Raw genomic sequence first — 27,830 nt, 5'->3', positions numbered from 1 at the left:
ACTCTACTGACCCTTGTTATTTTCTGGAACTTGTTTGCCGCGGAGTTTATTTAAGCTTTTGGGCAAAATGGGAAAGCATAATGATTACAGTCAGATTATATCTCTGACTTTGTTGTGTAATTAATGTACAACTTTAGACATTTAGTACAAAATAACTACCAAGGGACTAGAAGGGTTCAAATAGTTCACAAATATTTATAAATCGATGAATGAGTGAATGAATAGTGAACATTTCATTTATATAAATTATACCATGTGTAATACTTAATAACACTTCAATACATGGATATTATCTGAAGTTCATTTCCTTATCACTCCAATGAGTAGTTAGGACTCCATTTGCTTCTAAGTCATGCCCATTAAGATGGAGTGATGTGTGGTCCTGTCTCGAGCCGAATCCTAAGGGAGGGAAGAGCCACCTCAAGGTAATCCTACCAGCAGGAAGACAGCAAGGCAGTCGCACACAGACAAATACAATGACTATCTCATAGAAAAGGGAAGGCAACTCAGAATGCTGAGGGTGCTTCTCCACTCCCTACCCCCAATTCCCCAAGTTCTAAGGAATCTGGATCTACAAGGGAAACTGAAAGATTTTACTAAAACTATGAAAGACATTGAAAATATGTCAGAACTGCTTTGGCACCCACTAGCCAAAATGCAACACCACAGGTCCCACTGGGCTCCACTCCTGCATGGAGCACAGCAAGACCTCAGTAAAAGGAAGGCTCCCAAGGATAAGTGGTAATACCTGCTGACCATGACCTTATAGGAGGGAGGTGGGTGGGAATCAGGCGGCTGGGTAGCCTGGGAGAAGCACCTGAAGCAGATGGCTGCCCCCTTCATGCATCTTTGCACGCAGCACAGCCTTTACAATGGACGGACATTACCCAAGATGAGGCGGGCTAAAGAAAAGAAACAGTGGATGACACGGTACTTGGACAGCTAATAGTGCTTGCTCACAAGCATACGAGAGAGTACTTAAGGACTCTGGCAAAATAACTGGAGAGGATCATGCAGGGGGTCAGAAGCCCTGCTATACAATACAGAGGGTAAAACTCAGCATATGCAGGTGCTTGCTGTTAATACAACCTCATGTGTAACCTCCAGGCTTCTGGGGCCTTCTAAAAACATGGTTTTCATGTGTTACATAGACCACTGTGAATCTAAATAGCTGACACAGAGGCCAAAGATCTTAAAGCAATTTGGAGACATTCATAGAGTAAATTCCCTTCATCTACCAAAGGAAATATGAGCAGCTCTGAGAAAGAGCAGCTGCTTAATGGTTACTGAGCAATACTACACGACAGCTTACACCAGGAAGCAAAGAACAACTTAGCATTTATGTGATGCTGTATTTACACTACATGTATGCTTTTTAAAAAATAAAATTGAGTAGGAAATAAAGACCTCTGCAAACTGAAAATTCTCAAAGGCAGTATCAAATTATATTATTTTACTGTTTTTATTCTTCTCTAACAAAAGCAACAATAAATCACGACTCAGAAGTTAATATAGTGTTTAACCTCCTTTACAAACAATAACAGAGGGACGCAATGGCATATCTAACTGTTAATATCTCAAATTATAATCAGCACCATTTAAATGTTAAACAACATTTACACAGAAAATCCAAAGGAAGACTGATAATGGCTCATTTTTATGGTCTACTGTGTTCTATTCTTGAAATTAAAAAAAAACACAGAAAGCAGTTATTAAATTCATGAAAGCTGTCTTCAAGTATTTGAAGGACTGTTAATGTAGATGGTGGATTAGACTTATTCTGCATAGTTCCAGGAACTGTTTTCTTGGCTCAGTAAACAGATTTGTCATCCAATAAGAAAAGTCCTAGAAAGGAATGTGAGACCTTGCAAAGGTAATAATAACCAACACATGCCAAGCTACTGCACCAAGATCTTAGAAAGCATGAACGCACATCATGCCCACAATTATCCTCAAGTTGTTACCATTTTACAGAATGAGGAAACCTGTGTCTACAAATATAGGGGGTTTCCCAGTGGATGTAAAGACCCCTCCATTGGATTTAAGAATTCTCACTTTGGGTAGGAAGTTGGATAAGAGCACTTCAAAAGCCCATGCAACTCTCAGATTCCACTTTTTACATGGTTGTTTTCCTGTTAGTTTTCTTGCATTGCTCAGTTTGGAGAAAGAAGAGGACACTGGGTATCTCACAGGCATGCTCCAGCCCTAGGATTCCAATTGTTCACTTCCTTCAACTGAGTGTAAAAGATGCCTAAATTGTTTTGTTTATAGATGTAAAGGGGGAGAAGATAAGATTATTTCATACTAGCTCTTTGCCAATCTTCATAAAACTTCAGCTACCAAAACTAACCCATTGGTGATTTTTCTGGTAGTGGTGTTATAAGACAGGACTCTCTTCAGTTTCTCAACTGATCTGAACTGTCCATGGTTAAGGATGGAAACTGTGATTATAAAATAGATACACTAATCACAGCAAAGATAACAATTCTCTGCACAGAGACTGAATCTCAGCCTATAGCTAACATTTTAGTATAAATTTACAATTAAGTTTGTCCTTCAACATGAAATGTAAATCCCTGATGGTGATTGAAATGACCTGGTAGAGTCAGAATTTTTCTGACTTTAACACACTCTGATAGTAGTATATTAATATATTATTTATATTTTTAAGTATTTCCTTTGAGTCCATTAAACTTTTCCTACATATATATAATATATATAAATATGGATTTTTATAAAATTGAGATAAAATATAAATAAATGCATATCCTACCTTTTTCTAATTAACACTGTATCTTTCCCTTTAGATTAAATACTTTTCCAAAAGCATGATTTTAATGCCTGCACGATATTATACTGCATGGCTGTATCATACTTTATTTGACCATTCTCCCATTGTTTGGCATTTTAGGTTATTTCCCAGTTTAAAAAATATTATAAACAGCACTGCCATTAACATCCTAGGACACAAATTTTTGTCAGCAATTCTTATGATTTCCTTAGGCTGGAGTTCCCAGAAGTGGAATTACTGGGTCAAAGGACATAAACTCTTTTAAAGCTCTTGGTAAAAACTGTCAAGCTGCTTTCCATAAAGGTTTTTGCCAATTTATACTCCCTCAGGCAGATCATGAGTGTTTCCATGTCACCACCCTGCTGCCAGAATTACATATTAGTCATATTAATGGGATTTGTTTTTAACTGTGGCAAGTTGATAGAGAAAAGATATCATTACATTAATGTTATAACTTTCATTTAATTATAATAAGGTTAGATTTTTCACATACATATGCATTATTTTTCTGAAGAGAACTTTCAAAAATATGTAAAATAGGAATAGTGCTAGCAGGAATATTTTATTCATAATGTTAATGAGAATACTTCTAGAGTTTCACAGTTAATAATTTTGGCCATTAATTGATGATTGATTTTTTCTCATCATCTGATATATTCGTTTATTCCTAGTTTTCTCAGAGTTTTTTTTAAAGTTTTCTGATCAGAATCGTTGTTGAGTATTATTAAATGTCTTTTTGGCATTGTGAGATTATCCTTTTTTTCCATTACAGCATTTTTTGTTGTTACATATTACGAATTCTTAGATTAAATTATCTTTGTTGGTCCATGGAACATAGCTTTTTAAATTTACTGTTGAACTGGTTTATTAACAGTTTTCTTCCAAATTCTCTATTTGTAGTTGGGATACTTTTGTGGGAATCTTTGTATTTTATTTGCCAAGTTTTCATACCAGGGTTATATGCATGCTTCATAAAATGGTTTGGATGACAGTCATTATTTTTCATAAAAAAAAAAAGTTGAAAGTTTGGAAAAACTCACTGGTAAAATCATCTTTCCAGAATGTGTTTCAGAGAAGATTCTTAGACAACTCCAAGTGTTTCACGAAATTTAATCTACTCCTATTTTCTGATCTTGAGACAATTTTATTACATATTATTCAAGAAAATCAATTCTTGCAGATTTTAAAATTTCTTAGCACAGATACTTTATGGTTTACTAAGTGGGCTATGTTTATTTTTACTATATTGAAATTATAATAAAATTAAATTAAATTTTATAATATCATCTTAAAATATACTACAATTAATATAATTATATTAAATTACATTAAACTATACTAAAAATCAGCTCTGTCACTTACTATGTAAACTTAAGGCAAGTTAAGCAACTTTTCTACGTCCCCCCATTTCTCTTCTCTAAAATACCAGATAATCATAGTCCCTGTGAGTCAATATGAAAGCTGTGTATTATTTTCAAATAATGAGAGACATTTCATTTTAAAAGCAGGGAAAGGGAAGACAGAACTTCCAAATTAACAGCTAGGAAACAAAATACAATGAATAGGAACAGTCAAAATAAGGACATAAGATATAAATAAATGATTAAAGTAAAACAAGAGGAATAAAATCAAATATATCAATCATTATAACAAATGTAAGTGAACTGAATTATCCCATAAAGAGAGCATTAGATTAACTTAAGCAAACAAAATCCAGCTACTTTTAAGGAACATACTTAAGACAAAGTGAGAATAAGAACAAAAAGTTGAAAATAAAATAGTAGGCAGAGGGCCTCCCTGGTGGCGCAAGTGGTTAAGAGTCCGCCTGCCGATGCAGGGGATACGGGTTCGTGCCCCGGTCTGGGAGGATCCCATATGCCGCGGAGCGGCTGGGCCCGTGAGCCATGGCCGCTGGGCCTGCGCATCCGGAGCCTGTGCTCCGCAACGGGAGAGGCCACAACAGTGAGAGGCCCACATACCGCAAAAAGAAAAAAAAAAAAAAAAAAATAGTAGGCAGAGAAGTCAGGCAAATTCACACAAAAAGTAATCTGTGTCAATTAGCAATGGTTTTAAGATGGAATTTGAGATGAATTAAAATGAACAGGTTAAAGAACATTATGAATGACATGCACCAAACAATATTGTGGAGAAATGCACCAATACATGCACCAAACAATGTATTGATGCAGCGAACAATATTGTGGAGAAATACATAAAATAAAATCTAATAAAATACAAGAAACTTGATAAAAATATAACTATAGTGAGAACTCTGAATACATCTTTTAGATTTGAACATGACTATTAGACAATTAGACTTATTTTTTAGAATGTGTCTTTTAGATTTGAACATGACTATTAGGCTATTAGACTTATTTTATATCATTCAAATACCTCTTATACTCTGTTGGTATATCCACGGAAATTTTATAAAAATTGATCATGTCCTTGACCAAAAAGAAAATGTTAACAAATTCTTAAAAGTGGAGAATTTTTCATGCCATTCTGTCTCATCTTTGGCAAATAAAACTAAAAGTTAAAAAAAAAGTGACCATATCTTCTGAATTACATGAAAATTAAGAAAATAAGCCATGAATCAGACAGAAAATCAAAAGAAAAACTGTCAGCCATCTAGAAAGCAATGAAAAGAAAAAGACAAAAGAAAAAGGAAAATTGTTTACCATAAAAGAAAAACAGCAAAACAATCCAACAAAAATTCAAAAGGGAATTAAAGATAAAAGCTGAAATTAATACAATAGAAAAAAGAGGAATATTTGAAACAATGAAAGGAAAGATGATTCTTTGAAAAGACAAGCAAAACAGAAAAATCATTTGCAAGCTTCATTAAGGGAAAAAAGAGAAGGCAAAAATATATAACTACAAGAATAGAAGGGAGACATAACCATAGAAACCAAATGCATTAAAAGAATTATGAGATTAACACATACAACTTACTGACCGCAACTTTGAAAACTTAAAAGGGGCAATTACTTACTAAAATAAAAGTAACCACAATTGTGCAAAGTGGACCCTGAATAGAACATTACCTAGTGCAGTGGTCCCCAAAATTTGCTGATCATTTGAACCACCTGGGGTTCTTAAAAAGCAATTTATGCGTGGCTTCCACTCCCAGCTATTCTGATTTAACTGGTATGGATATGACCCAGACATGAGGATGTTCTAAACGTTGCCCAGGTGATTCCAATGTGCAGCAAAGTTTGGGAACCACTACGCTAGTCTCTTGTTATTCGAAATGTGGTCCCAGAACCAACAGCACTGGCATAACCTGGGAGCTTGCTGGAAATGCAGAAGCTCAGGCTCCACCAAGACCCTCGAAATCAGAATCTGTAGCTTAATGAGTTCATATGCACTTTAAAATTTGAAAACCCTAGAACAGCATAAAAAGGTATTTTTAAAACCACTTTTAAAAATGACCTAGGTACAGATGGGTGCACAGCTGGATTTTATCTATCCTTTACCTTGCCTTCAAATCTCAATGCTATTTACACTCTCCCAGGCTGTAGAAAATGATGACAAGTTACTTTATGAAGCAGGCGCTGTCATAAGCCTTTATTAGGCCAGCAAAACTTAAATAACTAAACTTGCAATGTCACTTATCAAAACAAAGCAAGCAAGCAACCAACCAAAGATCAAGCAAACATGTAAGTGCAACTTCAGGAATCCTAAACACAGCGCTGGAACCAGCCAGAAGTCTCACCCTGGCAGGCCTCTGACTGTCTTCAGCGAATTAGGCCTCTTTCTAATACTAACTCGTTGGAACTGATGCACTTTGTTTAATGTATGCTGTCCTTTTTTTTTTTTTTCTTTTTTTTTTAGCTGCTTGTTTGGAACAAAATGAAATGCATATTGCATTGTATCCTTCCTGCTTGCTGTTTTTTTTCTCTTAAGTTTAAAAGTTATGCATTGAGGATAAAGTATACTTAAGGAGAAATGTGCACAAGAATACCTATTAAAGGGCCTCCCTGGTGGCGCAGTGGTTAAGAGTCCGCCTGCCGATGCAGGGGATACGGGTTCGTGCCTCCGGTCTGGGAGGATCCCATATGCCGCGGAGCGGCTGGGCCCGTGAGCCATGGCCGCTGGGCCTGCGCATCCGGAGCCTGTGCTCCGCAACGGGAGAGGCCACAACAGTGAGAGGCCCGCATACCGCAAAAAGAAAAAAAAAAAAAAAAAAAAAGAATACCTATTAAAATAACTCTCATCAAGTTTGATGGTGTAACTTCAAGGGATTAAAAACTAACTATTTTGGATGGAAAAAAAAAAAGAATCCTAAATAAAATTGAATATATTCAATTCATATATTCAAACAGAATATAACAATGTTACCAAAAAAAGATACACTATTATCATTAGAGTTTATTCCAGGAATGAGTGCAGTTCACTATTAGGAAATCTAGCGATGTAATAGAGAAAAAACAAACAAACAACAGTAATAAAAAACAACAACACGTGATCATATCAATTGAGGCTGAAAATGTACTTGACTCCAAGAAGAGAAGCAGGCTTCCCTAATAACAAATCTAAGCAGAAATAGACATAAAAACAAACAATAAAGACTCTTTAGCAAAGCCAAAAAAAATTATACTAAAATGAGAAAATTAGCCTGACATTCCTAGTTACCCAACCTCTTCAAGCCTCCTCCTCCTTTCAGTCCTTAAAAATGTAACCTGTAAATAAATCAGTCACAAAAAGGCAAACATTGTATGATTTCACTTAGATGAGGTATCTAGAGAGTCAAACTCATAGAAACAAAGGAGAATGGTGGTTGCCAGGGGCTGGGGGGAAGGGGGAAGAGTGAGTTGTTATTTAACAGGTACAGAGTTTCAGTTTTACAAGATGAAAAAGTTCCAGAGATTGGTTGCATAACAAAGTGAATAAACTTAACACTACTGAACTATACACTTAAAATGGTAAATTTTATGTCATATGTATTTTACCACAATTAAAAAAAAACTGATCTGGAATTTGAGACCTAGAAAACTGTTATTAATTGCATATATATATATATATATATATATACACATACATACATACATATATATATTCAAGAACTACTTTTTACATTGGAGTTTATGTCTATAATCTTATTTACAATAATTACTTAGATATAACTTTCTATTTAATTATTATTCTCATTATCAGTCTGCAGTTATTGCTATATTTATAACGATCAGTATATATCTGAGGACTTTCCTCATCCTAAATTTTTTCTTTTTTAATTTTGGTGCATCACTTTGTCAACTGCAACAGGTTTTCAAGTAAAATTTTTACAAAGAAAATGAGGGACTATTTTTCAAGACCACAAATAATAAAGAATCTATTTCTATCACCTTTGATGAGAAATAAAATTCCTTGAACATTAAAAGAAATGCAGGTAACTTTTTCCTCTAGGATAATTACAAGATTCTTCTTTTTACCCATGAAATACAAAAACTGCAACAGGATAATATTTAGATATTATTACTATTGGCTGGATATATTAGCCATATGAACCAGCATATTTAGATTATGTTGAGCTCACAAAAGTTTTCTTCATTTGTCCTTGATTCTATTTCTTTCCTAAATGCTCTGATTTCTCACTAAGAACACCTAAATAAATGCTTAATTTTCTATTCTCCCATCATAAACCTTTTTCTCACCATTTTTAACCTCTCTGTTCTTTTCCTCTGCTTTTGGAGCAAATATCTATATCAGTGATTATTTCCACAATATCAGTTCTGTTTTTTATTCTTCCAATCCAGATTTTAACTATATGAAAGCAGTTTTAGTTTTCTTGCTAGTCTTTCTTAACTCACATGGTACTCTGTTCATTGAAGCTATTATTTTATCTGTTCATTTTTCATGTAAGTCCCTTTTTCTAAGTAAACAAAATGTTTTCTCTGAAATTTCTTCTAGTTTTCATTTTCAAAGATATGTTCTTCTGGATCTTAATGACAGACCCTTTCCCTTGTTCTTCAGTATTTTCTCACCAAGGGCATAGCTGGTTGTTTTCTTTTTACTTACAGGGTAGTCTATCCAAATTTAGGGTTTTGCCTCAAAAAAGCATACTGTATTTTTAGGTTGAGATTGAGGGCTCTAGAATTGACATAATTGGATCTAGATTCTTATCATTTACTAGCTGGATAACTTTGATTAAATTACTTAATATAAATAAAGAGTAATAATAACCATAATAATGATGATAATAAAATAATAGTGGCTATCATTTGTTCAGTGTTATATGCCAGGCTCTGTGATAAGCACTTTAAACTCTATCTCAGTTCAATTTCCACACTTGCTCCTTTTTTTATTAATGACTGAATAAATACTTAAATTCTCTACCCCCTCCAATTCTCATTTGTGAAATGGAAATAATAATAGTAATACTGAACTCATAGATTTGAGGTGAATATTAAATAAGAACGTGCATATGAAGTGCTTAGGGTTCAATAAATGATTATTGGTAATGGCAGTACTTGTAGTACTAATAACAGTGTTAGTTGAAGTTCCAATTCCAACCAATCTAGTGACTGCAGGTCTTTCATCTAATGAACCTCTACTATAAAGTGGTGGGCTCTTCTCACCCCACCCTAGATATGTAAGATCCTACCAAGAAGTACATGAAAACCCTCACTTTCTGGAAAGAGAGATGGGGCCAACTTTACAAAGATCCTTATCTGTGGTGTTAGGAATTAAGACTCTAGCCCAGAGTGGAGAATTTTTGAAGGATTCCTGTTAGGAAATGGAATCAGACTGCTAGATGTCTTCCCATACTCCACTCCCTCTCTATAACCCATTTCCTAACCCTGCTGGTCTCTGGGTTTATAGCCTTTTAAATTGATATAGAAAAAGCTCTGAACCTAGGGGATGATAATAGGGTGTAATCAAACTTAAATGTCTACAATTTCTCAAGGAATCAACACTGATATCTTTCATGAGATAAAAGATAGGAAAACCACCATGTTTTAGATTAAACTATATGGGTCATATAGTTATGGATATCTCACCACTGAGATTCTAATTCCTTTAGTCTTAGTTTTAGTGTACTTAGAAAAAACTTTCAAGGTTTTACATATACTCATGGAAGTTTTAGTGAAGAGTTGGGAGAATATGAATGAGAAGTTAAGCCAGAAAGGTGGACCTTATACTAGATAGCTAATGATAATTATTTTGCTGTATTGCCTAAAAAGACCTGGATTTAAATCTCACTACTCTAAGTCAAAATTCTAGCAGACTTTTTTTTTTTTTGGTAGAATTTGACAAGCTGATTCTATTTACGTGAAAATACAAAGGACCTAAAATAATTTTTTTAAGTTATTATAAACACTTATTATAAATAAGTTATGGAAATCAAGAAGAAACTTGGTATTGCAAAAGACAGACATATAGATCAATGAGATGGACCAGAAATAGACACATAAATATATGGCTATGGATATTTGGTGAGTGTTTATTCCCTTCATATATATATGTGTGTGTGTATATATATGTGTATATACATATATAATATATAATAAGTATATATTATACATAATAGGTAGATATGCAATTTATTCTATGTCAATTATACCTTAATAAAGTAAAAATAAATAAATTACCGCCTTAACCTATAAACAGTAGTCTCGAAATTTTCAGAAATCAGTATTTCCACATCACAAAAAGAATCACAAACGAATAAGGAACAGTCAATGTAATCAGGAAAAGTTTTGAAAATAATGACTTCCATTACATGCAATTTTTGCTACTTCTAGAAAGCTACCTTACCTGCTTCCATATTCATGATCATGCAGACGCTAGGAACATTTTGGTACACTCACTAAACAAAAGCATAAAACAGCAAACAGGACTTCTCTATAATTCATTTGATTGGGAGAAGAGAACTCGATCCATCTAAGACTGGTATTCTAAATCAGTAATCATATTAGAGCACTGCAATTCTCAGTCTGATACGTCCCTACAAAATTCATCATCAGACCATGCTACACGAGTTAGGAGTTCAGAACGTCTCCGAAACAGTCATATCTAGGGTGTAGTGTACCTACAGGGCAGAAGAAGCCCACCATAACTGTCTCTATGAAGCACCCTACTTTTCCTGACTTAGGTCAGGTTCTGGGGCTGGGGATGTAACCTCAAGAACAAGTTACAATTGCTTTAGCCTACTGTAGGTCTAAGCCTCTATTTCATAAATCCTGAACACTGATGAACACTGTCTCTGACCAGACATTGCCTTAGATACTGGGTTTACAAATGGAGTTATACAGTCCTCACCTGAAGGTGTTCAGAATCCACTAAGTGAAAAAGACAAGTAAATTGTGATATAGGTGCCATTATGGTAAAGCTGTACTACAGACAGGGTCTGGAGAAGTTTCACTGATAAGGTGTCAAGGGGGTACAGGCATTCTAGGCAGAAAAACAACACAAAGACATAAAGGCCTTAGCCTGGATACAAGGTCCACGTGGGCAGTGGAAGGGCAAGGAGAGAACACACCATGAAGGGCTGTATTAGATGCCATGGAAAGATTAGGCTTAGCCTAGAGGGAACCTTTGACACAGATAGGGGAGGGGAATGAAATAATCAGACTTGCACATTCTGAAGATCACCAGATGTATCACAGGGATAAAGACCCAAGGCAAAAATACCAGTTACAGAGATTAGGAAAATTATTAAAATAATCTAGGTGCTCTAGTTAAAAGGAGAGCATGTCAATATTTTTTAGAATAACACATTAAGATTCAGCACTTAAAAAAATATTTTGCCTTCCTCATCTGTTATAAGAGTAACTCCATCAGTGGTCTTTCCTTGTCTCTCAACTCGTCTTTCTACATGCTCTCTCAAAAACTCATGGACACTCCATGGTTCACCAGTCAACATTATATAAAGCAATGTAATTCATGTGGGTTATTTCTAGATATCAATAAGGACATATTAAGTATAAAATAGTAGAATGCTTTAGTATGTCGTGATGTGAGAGGATCATCTTCTATTCCTTGCTTACTTATTTAGAAAACATTGCTCAGCTTGAAAGAATTCAATTCAGAAGATGACTACAATCCAAAATACTAAATTTTGAAACTAAAAATCCACTACACTTACAAAAGTGCCACAAAATAAACAGTGGAGCCAGTATCTTACAATAAATCATGTCACTCGCCATTGGTTATCTGTCAGTGGCCTCTGTACCTCTCCAGAAAAAGGGGCTCCACTGACGCAGACTGCAGCTCGTTGAGAAATGCACAGGTAAACGCGTATCATTTGCCATGTGACTTCCTTGTGCCAGGGCTCCCTGGGGCCTCTTCCTTGATCTCCTGAGGTCTCTAAGCCCCAGACAAACCCTCCAAATCTCAATCTTAGCCCTGCATCCCAAACCCTTTTCTCCTGATGGCTCATAAGCATTTTTTAAAAACCATAACAAAATTACAGCTTTATTGAGATATAACTCTCATACCCTTTTAAAGTGCACAATTCAGTGGTTTGCAGTATATTCAAAGAGTATTGTATCTATCTAATTCCAGATCATTTTCATCACCTTAAAAAGAAACGCCACACCCATTAGCAGTCACATATCCATTTCCCCCAACATCTCCAAACCGCTGCCTTTATGGATTTGCCTATTCCAGACATGTCATATCAATGGAACCATACAATGTATATATTTTTAAAATACATCATGTCACTGTTTGTTTCATGTCATTAACAAGTGTACATGATGACTTTAATGATGATAAGATCAAATCTGAAAGTCAAGTGGTTTTTCTGTGTTCTTCCTCCTGAATGTCTTGGGGAAATGAATACGCTCAGGTATGGAATAGGGGTGGGGAAGGGGATATCTCTATTGGCGTCAAGAATTAGAAATATTTCAGTGCAAACAGGAAAGTGTCCCTAGTTCTATTACATAAAATAAAATGAAAGAGGGCTTCCCTGGTGGCGCAGTGGTTGAGAGTCTGCCTGCCGATGCAGGGGACACGGGTTTGTGCCCCGGTCCGGGAGGATCCCACATGCCGCAGAGCGGCTGGGCCCGTGAGCCATGGCCGCTGAGCCTGCGCGTCCGGAGCCTGTGCTCCGCAACGGGAGAGGCCACAGCAGTGAGAGGCCCGCGTACCGCAGAAAAAAAAAAAAAAAAAAGAAAGAGTGCAAGGACCCTGAAGACCAGCACACAAGTTAAAAGACCCCAAAAGACCCAAAGTTATAACAACTTTGAAAACCAAAACCTGATTTTTTTCTTAAATTCTCTGACCACCAATGATACTATTAGGTAAAAGCCAACATGTGTCAAATTACCACACAAAAGTACTTGCTTAAGTTACTTGACACCTTGATACTTTCTGATAGTTACAGAAAAAGAAAAAAGAAATGAGATTTTAGTTGATCTGCCTAGTAAGTTGAAAACGCATTTTTCAATCTTGTGAGGTAGAAACAGATTAAAATCTAAGTAGCTAGATATATATATGTATCGACTTAACATTTTATTCTGCTTGCAATATACAGAATTGATCCCTCTTTCCAAGCATGATGCTCTCATATGCAAGGTAGGGTCCCCTGGGTGCCTTTGTATAGGACGATACTTCCAGCAAGCTTAGCTTCTGCAGAGTTCAGTGATTTTAACTAGCCTGGAGCAAGTCCACTCTCTCTGTGATATCGAACAATCCCAGCTTTCCAGCTGTGAGAAGGAAAATGCTTTGCATTATTAAATTGTAGCCATATGCTACAAAAGCCGACCCTGTAAATATGGAGAGGGAAAAGAATTTAAATTGAGAAGAAACTTCAGATGCAGGCGGTCATTGTAAAAGGAACCTGAGGTACTTTAGTGAAAGAACTACTCAGGGTAGCAGGCACAGCCATAACCTAACCTAGGCTAATTATGAGGGAGACCTCTTTTCACACGGGGACTCTAACCCTCCCTGTGGGGAACCTAGGCACTCAGCAAAAAAAAGAAAAACACGTGACATGATGTCTTCCAAAATTTAACAAACTGCAACTTATTTAGCTGCGAGACCTCTTGAAAGTTTTCTGGAACTAGGTGCAAGTATAAATGAAGGGCCTACATCAATGTATTAAATTTTCACTTGGACTCTATGTTACCCCATGATGATGTCATTTCAGATACCACAAGATCATGCTATGCAGTTACAAAGTAAGGAAACAGGAAAAACAAAAGCTTGAATAACTAGCTATAGCCCAAGAACTAGTCATTTCTCTCACAGCTTTGTGAAAGGAGAGTATATCTTAGGTTTAAATTACACTTGTGACTGTGTACCAAGTGAGCCCCTGACCTGTGCAAATGTAAAGCACATGAACCTCAAAAAAGGTAATGGAAAACAAGATGGAGGCCACTGAACTCCAGCAACTGCAATAACCTGGCACTGAAGCCTCTTCCTTCATTACTGTCCTGATCCCACAGCCTCAGAAACTCAGCTGCCATCTCTCCCCAAGCTCATTCCCACTGAGGCAAGGGTCAGTCAAGAGTCCCCTCCATCTCCTCTCCTCATCCCCTGTCCACTGCCCCTTGTCCCGGCAGCCACAGCTATTAAAACTGCCCCCAGGGACTCAAGTGTGGTGCTCTCTGTGAATGCCAGGGGACCCAGACTCTGTCCTGCTAAGTCATCTCAACAAAAAAGATTTCTCCTTTCTTTCTCTTTGTGGCATGCTCACCAACACTTAGGCCAAGCAGAGACAAGACCAAACTTTTCTCATTTTTCAGAAGGCGATGCACCACAATAAACTGTGTTATCTATCGGGGGCAGGGAAGGAGAGTCAAGGAGAAAGGTGCCAATAATGCAGTGGGATTACCACTGACTTCAGGTTTTGACCCATGAAAAAAATGAGTTTTAACCCACATTTGCCAATAACTAATTGGGACCTTGGGCAAATCACTTAACCTCTCTGTGCTGTTTTCATAAGTAAAGTAGAGAAGTTGGACTAGCCATCGATAAGCACCGACAACCTGATTTTTTTTTTTTGATTAATGTTTCCAAGCTTGTGTCAAACAAATAAAGATACTGGATTACAGTAGTAAATTACTCATTTAAAAACTTTCTGTCTTGGGGGCGGAGGGGTATAAAATATAACATAAAGCAACAATCATAATACAGGTAGAGAGGCCCAACTCTGCCTGAGAGGATCCAGTAAGACAGATGGAAGAGTCTGGACATAAGGGATGAACAAGAGTTTGTAGGGTGGCTACCGCAGTTCTGGCGGAGGAAAGAGCAGAGCACGTGGATGAAAGGGAAAGGAAGGAACCTAGTCTACTTGGTATCTGTTACTGAACAGCATTTAGGGCCATGACACAGAATATGGGTATATAAGGAGTGAACCATCAGTTTTCAAGAAAGTCAGATCCGTGTTTTATGAAGTGTATTCCTACAGAGTCTTAGAAAAAGAAAGAGCAAGGAGAGAATAGAGATAAGGTTTTTGCACTACTGGAAGCAAGAAATCATGTGTAGGGCCCAAATAAGGGTCACGGGAACTGAGAAGTGGGGTGGATTTTAAAGAGCTTCCAAACGAAAAGATGAATGAATATGTGGAGGATCCTGAGAGAGAACTTATGAACTACTCTAGCCGAGGGTGTCTGGGGAGATTCCGGTGGCCCTGTAGAGATAAAGTCTGGTAGAAAAGAAAAGGAATTGAATTTTAGAGTTGTTACCCATGCGACCTATATGGAAACGTGTCCAAAAAGTTGGGCACGTGAAACATTAGGAGAGAGATCTGTTCCAAAGGTATGCATCTAGGAATAATAAGAGGTGAATGAACTTAAAAGTCACAGGGGGGAACTGAAAACACACAGAAAACTAAAGGCAGAAATCTGGTTAATAAGTAACTGAAAGAAAACATTATGGTTCCTGGATTACCAGGAAAAGGCCCTGTTTTCAAGAGCACAGGCAACAAAAGCAAAAATAAACAAATGGGACTACATCAAACTAAAAGGTTTCTGCACAACAAAGGAAACAATCAACAGTGAAAAGGCAACCTATAGAACACGAGAAAACAGTTGCAAACCATAGGTCTGATAAAGGGCTAATCTCCAAAATATATAAGGAACTCCTACAACAATAGCAAAACAAAACAAAGATGACTAATAACCTGGTTTAAGATGGGCTAAGGACTTGAATAGCCTTTTCCTCAAAGAAGATATACAAATGGCCAACAGGTATATGAAAAAAGGCTCAACATCACTAATAATCAGGAAATGCAAATTAAAGTTAAAATAAGATGTCACTTCATACCTGTCAGGATGGCATTATCAAAAAACAAAAAAAGACAGTAAGTGCTGTGGAGAATGTGGAGAAACTGGAACCCTTGCAACACTGTTGGTAAATGCAAAATGGTGCAGCCACTATGAAACATAACATGGGTGTTCCTCAAAAAATTAAAAATAGAATTACCATATGATCCAGAAATCCCACATCTAGGTATGTATCGAAAAGAATTGAAACCTGGATCTCAAAGAGATATGTGCACTCCCATGTTCACTGCAGCGTTATTCATAATAGTGAAGATGTGGAAACAACCTGAATGTCCATCCACAGATGAAGAGACAAAGAAAATATGGTATATTCATACAACAAAATACTGTTTAGCCTTTTTTTAAAGGAAATTTTGCTATATGCAACAACATGAATGAATCTTGAAGACATGAAGCTAAGTGAAATAAACCAGTCACAGAAAAACAAATGCATGATTCCACCTATATGAGGTATCTAAAATAGTCAGTATCATAGAATCAGAGTAGAAGGGTGATTGCTAGGGACTGGGGCAAAGAGGAAATGGGGAATTGCTAATCAACAGGCAAAAAGTTTCCATTTGATCAAGATGAATAAGCTCTAGAGATCTGTTGTACAACATTGTAACTAGAATCACTTAAAATTTTCTTAAGAAGGCAGAGCTCATGTTAAGCGTTCTTGCCACAATCAAATTTTTAAAAAAATTAAAGCAAGGGAAAAGTTTTCAGTATAGCATGGTCAAGTGAACCAAATAAATGTTCAAGAATATGGAAGCAGGAATAGAATGGAAAGGAAACACTGGACTCAGGTCATAAAAAGTGAATTTAATGAGAATCATTTCAAGTGGGGACAGAAGTCCAACTGCAGGAGAAATTAAGTAGAAATTTTAGTCTTTTATATCATGTCATGAAAAAGAAAAGCAAGATGGGTCACTTGGTTGAAGGGGGTTGTTTGAATGAGGGACAAAATATGCATTATTTTTAAAGTAAGAAGTTGGCAGGACGAAGTTAATAGAATAAGGGAGATATACTGAGAGGACCAGGAAAAGTAAGGGACAGAGAACATTTTCAATGGAGAGAGACAAGTTGGTACCTTCAGAAAGAAGGAGCGCTATGGAAAGGCAAGTAGGAAGAACATTTATACAATGTGAATACAAGAGACTAAGATATAAAGTGTTGCCAGGGGAAAAGCAATCTCAAAAGATACATTTGTACTCTTCCTCTTGTCATTATTAAAAACTATGTAACAAAATTTCATTCTGCATTTCCTGGCAGGCCAAATGGCTTACTTAGGAAAAAAAGGACTACCTTAAAACTAAAATTCTATTCCACCGTGAGACTTGAAAATATCTGTTTCTTTTGTCTCTTTTATATAACCTCTAACATCCTATTCTTATGCATCTTATGATCTGTAACTCTGTTTATGTCATCTAAAGTCTTTAGGGGAGTGCAGTGTAAAAATTCAACACATTTCTCTTGGGATTCACAACAAATGATACTTCCTGCAGAAAGTCTTCTTGATCAACCCAGCTGGAAGAGAAAGGAGGATGAAAGAGCCCTCCCTTTTACCTTTTCCCAAGCACCTGCTACTTGCCAGGTATGCTCTCCCATCTAACATTTAAAACTGGCATGGGTATAATTGACTGTGCTGAGTTCCAGAGAAGGGGGCTGATTTGGCCACGCTCCTCATGGTCCTCATGATCATTGTAAAACTTAGAACCTTGATTCGGGGGAAATTTTTAATTCTAACGTTCATATTCGTTGCACTTCACCACACTCCTTACAATGGCTGGAAGCAGTATTTCACAACTTTGAACTCCCATGACACTGGAGTGGTAGCACTAAGTAATATTTGGTTTTCACAATATGTATAGAATATTGTATGTACTTATGGGCTGAAACTTTGGGGAGAGCAAGGTTTATGTGTAATTCACTTTTCAATCTTCCACAGCATTTAGTCTAATGCCATGCACAAAATAGATGCCCATTAAACATCTGTGGCTGAAAAATCTACCTACAGACAGCTCTTTCAGGGCTGTTTATTGTTCTTGGCGTGGAATGGTGGAGGACAAATGGCTGTCTCTACTCATATAGAGCTGAATCAATCCACGCCCTGTCTCCTGGAATGTAGTATTTAATTCTGAGCTCAGCAACCAGTTGGCACTCAATTAGTAGTATTCATGGCCTAACAGGGTGGATAATTGGGGCGATATAGATAAATCTGCTTCTTTCATGTCCTTATAAAATATTCCTAAATTGTCTTTCTTTTTCCCCCAAAACTAATATTACAAGTGATCAGACTGGACCCATTCTAGAGGCTGGGCATGGTGCCAACTGCGATGTAGATCAACTTTTGAGGAGTGAGTTATACATGAGCACCCATAATGCAACCTGCAAAAATAAGTAGCTGAGGACTATTGCCTTCTGGACCTTTTAAGATTAATCTGCTAACAAAACTCATTACCTATCCTCTCCTCCTTTACTCTGAGTTCCATCCTAAATTTGAACATTTAAGAGCTTTACTAATGTGATGTCTTCAAAAAAGTTAGAGGATAAAGAAGAAAAATGTCTCTGAAACAAAATCTATTAGGAAAAAAAAATCCTTTGATTTTTGTACTGACTCACATGGACTTCATTCTCAAATTACTTAAAAGCTTTACCTATTGTGTTGGCCCAAAAGTTTGTTTGGCTTTTTCCATAACATCTTATGAAAAACCCAAATGAACTTTTGGGCCAACACAATATGATGTCAGGTCTTACCACAGTTAACCTGTCTTTTACTGTCTTTCTATTTATACTTTTATGAATAGAAAGCCTGTTTATAGTCTGTTGCATATCTTAAAGAGCCGAAGTTTAGAATCAAGTATCATGAAATAGTGCATTACCCCCCATAAAAAAAGTTGGTTCTGGTGGATATGATAAATAAGGATATGAGAATGAGTGGGCATGAACTTATTAACTGAGGAGTGAATGGACTGTTATAAAAAAAAGAGTCAGAGTGAATTTTCCCCTTTCTTTGACCTTGAACACTATATTCTAAGATAAAACGTGCTCTATGAGGTTATGCAGGGCCTATGCAAATATATCTGCCTTCATACGCAAATAGCAAAGGAAAATGTTGTATTATTTCTGTAACTATTAGAGAGTACTGTTTGTCCCAAATGCTAAATTTTGACAAAAACAAAGTGAAAAGTCAAACAAACGTAGGCCCTAGTGATCCCTGCAGATGATAACTACAACTGCAGATGCTAGTTTTCTTGATAATTATTTGGTTGGTTTTCATTAGTTTCATGACAACCCTTTGGTAGCTTCAGTCTCAGTATCTATAAAGTAGAGTAGTGAGAAATCAACCTCAAAATTTGTTTGATTTAAAAATTTTCTTAAATGCAAGACCAGCATATTATTAAAGTTAATAGATACTATTATGGGTCAAAGGAGAAATCAAAAGAGAAATAAAAAAATATCTTGATACAAATGAAAATGGAAATGGAACACACCAAACCTTATGGGATGCAGCAAAAGCAGTTCTAAGAGGAAAGTTATTGTGACAAAAGTCTACCTCAAGAAATAAGAAAAATCTAAAATAAATAACCTAAATATATACTCAAGGAACTAGAAAAAACAACAACCAAAGCCCAAAGTTAGTAGAAGGAAGAAAAAACAAAGATTAGGGCAGAAATAAATGAAATAGAGACCAAAATGATAATAGAAAAGATCAATAAAATTAAGAGCTGGTTCTCTGAAAAGATAAACAAAATTGATAAACTTTTATCTAGACTCACCAAGAAAAAAAGACAGATGCCTTAAATAAATAAAATCAGAAATGGAAGAGGAGACATTACACCTGATACCACACAAAGTATCACAAGAAATTACAATGAACAATTATACTCTAGCAAATTGAACAACCTAGAAGAAATGGACAAATTCCTAGAAACATACAACCTACCAAGAGTGAATTGTGGTGAAATAGAAATTCTGAACAGACCAATTACTAGTAAGGATATTTAATCAGTAATCCAAAACCTCCCAAAGAAACAAAAGTCCAGGACCAGACCGCTTCACCAGTGAAATTTTTTTGGACATATATTTCATTGTTTAGAAATTTCTAACAGAGCTTCCCTGGTGACGCAGTGGTTAAGAATCTGCCTGCCAATGCAGGAGACACGGGTTCAAGCCCTGGTACAGGAGGATCCTACATGCCACGGAGCAACGAAGTCCGTGTGCCACAACTACTGAGCCTGCACTCTACAGCCCGCGAGCCACAACTACTGAAGTCCACACGCCTAAAGCCCGTGCTCTGCAACAAGAGAAGCCACCGCAATGAGAAGCCCACGTGCAGCAATGAAGACCCAATGCAGCCAAAAATTAATTAATTAATTAATTAATTAAAAAAAAAGAAATTTCTAACAGAGCTATCATTAAGTACCTTTGTCAGGAGATGCCTACAAGAACCTAGATTGGAAAATAGGGACAGGAAAGACTGTCAGCTCTTCTTGCAAATCCACACAACATTGGGACAATCAGCCCAGTTTTTAGGTGCAAGGTGATGGATCACCCAAGGTACAGCCCAGCATCCCCCATGTGCAGATCTACATGAACAGCAGGAAACTTCACAGGTGTAGATTTCAAGTGCAACCCCAAATGATGAATGACTTTCTTTGGTAGTACCCAAACAAGACACCAGAATAGAATCTGTAGAAAATCAAATCTATCATGATCAGCATTCCTACCTGAATGCAGTTAAGCTACCAAACATTCAAAGAAGAATCAATACAATCCTTCTCAAGCTCTTCTAAAAATATCAAAAGCATGTCCAAAGTCATGTTATGAGGTTAGCATTACCTTGGTACCAAAATCAGATAAGGATGTCACAGGAACAGCAATAACAACAAAAATTATGGGCCAATATCCCTCATGTACATAGATGCAAAAATCCTCAACAAAATATCAGCAAAGCAAATTCAACAATACATCAAGAGGATCATATATCATGATCAAGTAGGATTTATTCCAGTGGTGCAAGGATGGTTCAATAACCACAAATGATATACCACATTAAAGAATGAAGCATAAAAATTATTTGATCATCTCAATAGATGCAAAAAAAAATTGACAAAATTCAACATCCATTCATGATGAAAACTCTCAGCAAAGTGGGTACAGAGAAAATGTACCTCAACATAATAAAGACCATATATGCAATCCCACAGCTAACATCACACTCAATGGAAAAGCTGAAATCTTTTCCTCCAAGATCATGAACTAGACAAGGATTCCCACTCTCTCCAGTTTCATTCAGCATAGTATTGGAAGTCCTAGCCAGAGCAATTAGGAAAAGAAGAAAAAAAAAGAAATAAAAGGCATCCAAACTGTAAAGGAAGAAGCAAAACTGGCACTATTTGTGGATAACATGATATTTTATATAGAAAACCCTAAAACTCCATCAGAAAACTGTTAGAACTAATAAGTTACAGGACATAAAATCAATACTCAAAACTCTGTTGCATTTCCATACATTAATAATGACCTAAAAGATAAATAAATTAAGAAATAAGAAAACAATCACATTTATAATTACATCAAAAAGAATAAAATACCTAGGAATAAATTTAACTAAGGAGTTGAAAGAACTGTATATTGAAAACTACAAGACATTAATGAAAGAAATTGAAGAAGACACAAATTAATGGCAAGATATTCTATGTTCATGGATTATGCTAATTAATATTGTTAAAATGTCCATACCACCCAAAGCAATATACAGATTCAATGCAATCCTTATCAAAACTCCAATGGCATTTTCCACAGAAATAGAAGTTATAAAATTTATATGGAACAAAAAGAGATCCCTAATAGCCAAAGCAGTCTTGAGAAAGAAGAACAAAGCAGGAGGCATCTCTTCCTGATTTCAAACTATATTACAAAGCTATAGTAATTAAAAGAGTGTGGTATTAGCATAACACAGACATACAGATCAATGGAACAGAATAGAGAGCCCAGAAATAAACCCACACATATATGGTCAATTAGTTTTTAACAAAGGAGCCAAGAATATACAGTGGGAAAAGGACAGTCTCTTCAATAAATGGTGTTGGAAAAATTGGAGAGCAGCCAGATGCAAAAAACTGAAACTGGACCACTATCTTATTGTACTCAAAAATTAACTCCAAATGGATTAAAGACTTGAATGTAAAATCTGAAACCATAAACCTTCTAGAAGAAACCCAGTAAGCTCCTTGACATAGACCTTGGTAATGATTTTTTAAAATCTGACACCAAAAGCAACAACAACAAAAGAAAAATAAACAAGTGGGACTACATCAAACTAAAAAGCTCTGCATAACAAAGGAAACTATCAACAGAATGAAAAGGCAACTTACTGAATGGGAGAAAATATTTGTAAATCATATATCAGATAAGGAGCTAATATCAAAAATACATAAAGAACTCATACAACTCAATAGCAAAAAGTCAAACAATCTGAGTTTAAAAATGGGCAGATCTGAATAGATGTTTTCCAAAGAAGACATACAGATGGCCAATGCAGGTATATAAAAATATGCTCTACATCATTACTCACCAGGGAAATGCAAATTGAAACCACAGTGAGCTATCACTTCACACTTGTTAGAATGGCTATTATCAAAAAGACTAGAAATAACAAATGTTGGAGAGGATACGGAGAAAAGGAAACCCTTGTGCTCTGTTGGTGGGAATATAAATTGCTACAGCCACTATGGAAAAGAGAATGGATGTTACTCAAAAAATTAAAAATAGAACTAGCTTATGATCCACAGATTCCATGTCTGAGTATTTATCCAAAGAAAATGAAAACACAAATTCGAAAAGATATATGCACCCCCATGTTCTTTACAGCATTATTTACAATAGCCAAGACATGGAAACAACCTAAGTGTTCATTGATGGGTAAATGGATAAAGAAATTGTGGTATGTATGTGGTACATACATACAATGGAATATTATTCAGCCACAAAAAAGAACAAAATCTTGGGCTTCCCTGGTGGCGCAGTGGTTGAGAGTCCGCCTGCCAATGCAGGTGACACAGGTTCGTGCCCCGGTCTGGGAAGATCCCACATGCCGCGGAGCGGCTGGGCCCACGAGCCATGGCCGCTGAGCCTGCGCGTCCGGAGCCTGTGCTCCGCAACAGGAGAGGCCACAGCAGTGAGAGGCCCGCATACCGCAAAAAAAAAAAAAAAAAAAAGAACAAAATCTTGCCATTTGTGACAACATGGATGGACCTTGAGGGCATTATACTAAAGTGAAATAAGTTAGAGAAAGGCAAATATTGTATGATCTCTCTTATATATGGAATATATATAAATATAAATTAAAATAATATCTTAAATGCAAGATGAGCATATTGCTATAGTTGATACACCTTATTTAACTTATTTAATTATTTATGTAATTCCATTTTTGTTCCAGGTAGGATATAAGGTGGCTTATTTGACATTTACCCAATATATGATCTTAATGGTTCCCGGAGATTTTGCCCAACTACACACAAAAGCTGCCCCACAAAACAGCACAAGCATCCTACAAATTTTGCAAAAAAGAAAAGTAGGATAAGTCCATGTCATTCTAGGTCAGAAAGCTCTAGTTAATGATACTTGGAATGCTTCAGAAGTTTTCATCACAGAATTTGCAAAAAGTGTCCTAAGATTCAATGTTTCTTTGTTATATTTCCAGCCAAGAGAGAGCTCCCCACAACCCTACAGTCTTCCTGAACTCCAAGATGAGGCATCCACTTCTAGCTGACTTAGAGGCAAAATCCAACTTCTAGATTGCCTTGTTTTCCTTGGATATCAACCACTCCAGCATTAGGCAACTGATTAAGACTGGGAAGTCTAAAAGTTTATAGCAGAAGGAATGTAGAGACACAAAATAATATAGCAAGTCAAAGTTCATTTCAAAAGATTATAATCCAATCACACACATCTTCTAAAAGCGAAAGTAGAGGTTTTAATCATTGTAAATAAAATTAGGTCTGTGTCTAAGTTCTTAAATTAATGGTTTGCTCTCCTTTGGTCCACAACAGTTGTATGCTATAGTTGAAAGAGGACTCTTACAGCTCTACTGCTTAGAAGGGATTAATTTACTGTTCAGAAAGAAGTATCTAGATATAAACATATAACTTTTGACCCCAACATAAATAAGAGAAATGTGCATCGTACAAAAAATGAAGTAGCCTAGTGCTTCTTGACCAAAATAACAATGTCATGTCCTTGGACAAAGTCAGACTTTTTGGGCACCTTAGCCCAGAAAAGAGTATGGTGCCCATCCCCACTATGTAACAAAGCATAAATACAAAAAATTACATCACGAAATAGTATAAGGAAATACTGAAAAGACTATTTAAGTGCTTTTAAAATAGTAAAAAAAAAACCTACTTAAGCGCTTTTAAAAATAAATAGCAAATATTCTTCCTCCCCAAAAATGTGTCTCTTTTGTTCAAATGCATGTGATTAGCTTGCTAAACTAAGTACAAATCCCAATCAGGAAACACAAATTAAAAACTAAAGGCCTATCTGTAGACTCCATACTACAGTCTGAAGAGCCTAAAGGTCACCCTTCAGAAGTTCTTCTGAATCAGATAGTCATGTCTGATGCTGGAGAAAACCCAAGCCAGAGGGATGCCCAGTTTGTGGGAGACCCATGCATCTGTACTTATAGAATGACTGGATGTGATCCCACCTTCATGTCAACAGTGGTAAACAGATTTCAAAGGGCCTTTACCTCCAAAAGGGCTTGAATTTTTGCCATCTCTTCCCAAGCTGTTATGAAATAAACACAGAAGGAGATGGTGGCAATGTCCAAGGGTTGCACATCTCCCAGTGGGAAACTACCAGTGACAAGAAAGAGCTGGAACTCAAGGCAATCTTTTTCAGAAGTTTACTTTCTCTTTGTTATAACAATACAAAACAGCAAAGTGATTCGACTGTTTCATTGCTCATGGTAGTAGATTGAATTTGCCCGTAAATGTATCTGCCTTCTCGATACAATAAATTTAAACTTCAGAGATTTCACATTTCAGCCAAAGCCAGAAAACAGAGATGAAAAGAGGCTCCAAGAGATAAATTATGCTCTAAAAATATCAAACATGCTTATACTTATGAAAAGAGCTTTTAATAATAAGTATAATTTACCCCAATTGACTGCAAAACAAAAACCTTAATAAGTTATGATTTTTCACATTTCCAGTTAGATACTATTCAATATTTCTAGTGGTTTGATTTATGTCAAGGTATTACAGAACAAACTCTTACTTCCATCAAACAGAATTCCTTCATAATATCTAAGGTTAAGTCTATAATATAATGATACACAAAGCATGTTAAAACGATGGAATGCTTCTGAATCATCAAAGAAAAATTCTAATTTTATTGACTTAATTTTGATATTTTATGTTTTATTATATTCTATCTCTGAAAAACTGGTAACCAATGTACAATTTACATATACATAATATTCAACTAATCATAATATACATTTACCTACAACGTTCCAGTTTTCAGACATAGTTCACAAAAGGTTTGATTTCCAAGGAAAATTTAAAAGGGAAAAAAATAGAGATGCTTTATCTTGATTGTTTCTGCTAGCCATATTATATGTAAACAGATAAATTAATAGGTGCTACACTGAATGTAGTAAAGAAAATGTAACCAAGCTTCTCAACAAATATTGAAAAATCACATTCTGTCATTATATAACTATTCAGAGATTATTCATTCAGCTCAAGTAGAGAACATTTTAAGTGAGTGTGATTCTTTCTGTACATGTTCAGAAATGCATTTCAAACAATAACAGCTTTATTAATTTCAAACCAAGCTGTCATTCAAATGCAAAGAGCATATCCTTTGTTTAGTCTGACTTAACAATGCTTATCAACTCTTTTTCTAGTAAAGGTCCCCCTCCCTGCCAGTTCTTTGTAAAATGAGTGAAGAAGCTTTTAAAAAATGTTTGGATACAATTCACTTTTGGTTATCATGCTACGCAGAGAAAACGTTAATAATTAAAAAGAAGAAATTTTAGTAAAGTTAAAGACATTACAAGCTAATAAATTTTCTCAACTTCAGAAAATTTCTGACAAATTTTATTATATTCTAAATAGCTCACTTTCTTGGCCCCATCCACACAAAAAATAAAATAATCAATTTAACTGGAAGTTACATTTAAAATTTTTCAGTTTTTTCAATGTTTTGCTACCAATTTGTAGTCATATTAAATGATTTTTATGAAAGTAAAGAAAAATCAACTTAGTAAACATTTTATATCTATACTTAATTAGAATTGTTTTTATCTTTGAAGGATATACTACTTTTGTCATACCATCTGATTTTGTACAATACAGAATAAGTTAATATGCAGTTGGAAAAATTTTTTCGAAGATAAAAATTGAGAACAAAATATAGGCAAGACTCAGAAAGAAAAAAATATATTCTGTTTTGACTTTGCATTTTTACTTACATATTTACTTGTTATATCTTTCTAATATCATTTTAAAGCAAGAATGCTCTGTCATATTTTCTTGTAGTTTTGAGGGTTCTTCAGCCTCACATTAGCAAAGTATTATGACAGGAAGATCAAGCAATTAAGGACCTAAAACTAAGTCTACCTGTGGAAACTTTTATCATTAACTTTTATAAATTTGGGGGTCTGTTTTCAATGAAAAGCCAAATGAGATCATTTTGGAGGTGGAGGTTATATGTGGTTAGTTTGAATTTTTTTACCTGTTGTTTTGTTTTTGTTAGGTTATTCTTATGGCATTCTTTTACTAAAGTCACAGATATAATTAAAATTTTTATGAGATTAAAATATTAGAAATTCTTCTTTGCACTAGTTTTTATCTCATGAGAAAAGATACTACTCCTAAGTCAACGTCAAAATTCTATATCTTCAGCTTTAGGAAAAACAAAACCATGAAGACAGTATGGTTTCTTATAAAAGCCATTTTCAGATCTGGAACAACTTCTGAAAATAAAGAGAGTATTCGACATACATTACACTACAGGAAAAGTCTTACTTTCATTATTTCCTGATTCTGGGAATCCCATTAAAAACATTATGGAATAAAAACTCATTTGCAAAAATCCTGCATGAAGACATAACCACTACCACCACAACCTACTTTTTAAAGTAATGAGATTTGATAAACTATAATAAGAGCATGAAAAATTATACTTTTTCTTGTGCATTTTAAAAGAAAGATTAGAAGGTTTTTTGGCTTTTCAAACAACAGTGACTTTTAGCACCTGAAAGATATACAACTATAAAATACATGCATATTCATTTTCAAAGAAACACCAACAAAAAGTAAAACATTAGTGATTAGGTACATACTGATGACGCCAATGTGGAAGTATGTGCCACTGTGAAGGGCCTAAAAAGAATCACATCTTGTCCTGATCATACCTGCCTGCCAGAACAAAATAGGCAGCTGACCAATTACGGGGTGTTTATCTATACAGTGGTACCTTTGTTCTCCAACAATGTCAGATTGCAAACGTCCTGGAACACATATTTACCTGGAGGATTCTTGGCAGGATCATTGTGGCTTGGACTTCCTGATTGTCCAGAATCTGTAAAGAAATCACAGAAAATGTTTTCTTTTTAATTTGTTTTGAAAGAATTTCACAATCCTCAGAAGGACTTAAAAAATTTTTTTTAACGTAGAACAATGAAGTCGAGTGTTTGAATAAAGTATACTTTCCTAAGCCTTTCAGGAGCAATGTTTTATTTATTAAACTAGAAGAACATCTATATATATATATATTTTTTTTTTTTTTCAAGAGGAAAAAAG

At 35.6% G+C, this 27,830-nt stretch overlaps 1 protein-coding gene across 6 annotated transcripts in view; it reads right to left on the bottom strand.

Annotated features, from left to right (window-relative positions):
- The window catches only part of NFIB (nuclear factor I B), a 233,444-nt gene that overhangs the window by 69,669 nt on the left and 135,945 nt on the right, over positions 1-27,830 (bottom strand). For all 6 annotated transcript variants that reach the window (XM_060100738.1, XM_060100736.1, XM_060100737.1 and 3 more), the window contains exon 3: positions 27,556-27,609. In XM_060100738.1, coding sequence (XP_059956721.1) covers positions 27,556-27,609 — 54 coding nt within the window. The remainder of the gene's footprint in view (positions 1-27,555; positions 27,610-27,830) is intronic.

This window comes from Mesoplodon densirostris, chromosome 6, assembly GCF_025265405.1.
Source record: "Mesoplodon densirostris isolate mMesDen1 chromosome 6, mMesDen1 primary haplotype, whole genome shotgun sequence".
NCBI classification, from domain to species: domain Eukaryota; kingdom Metazoa; phylum Chordata; class Mammalia; order Artiodactyla; family Ziphiidae; genus Mesoplodon; species Mesoplodon densirostris.
The sequence above is the reverse complement of the archived record's forward strand: the minus strand, read 5'-3'. Positions and strand labels throughout refer to the sequence as shown.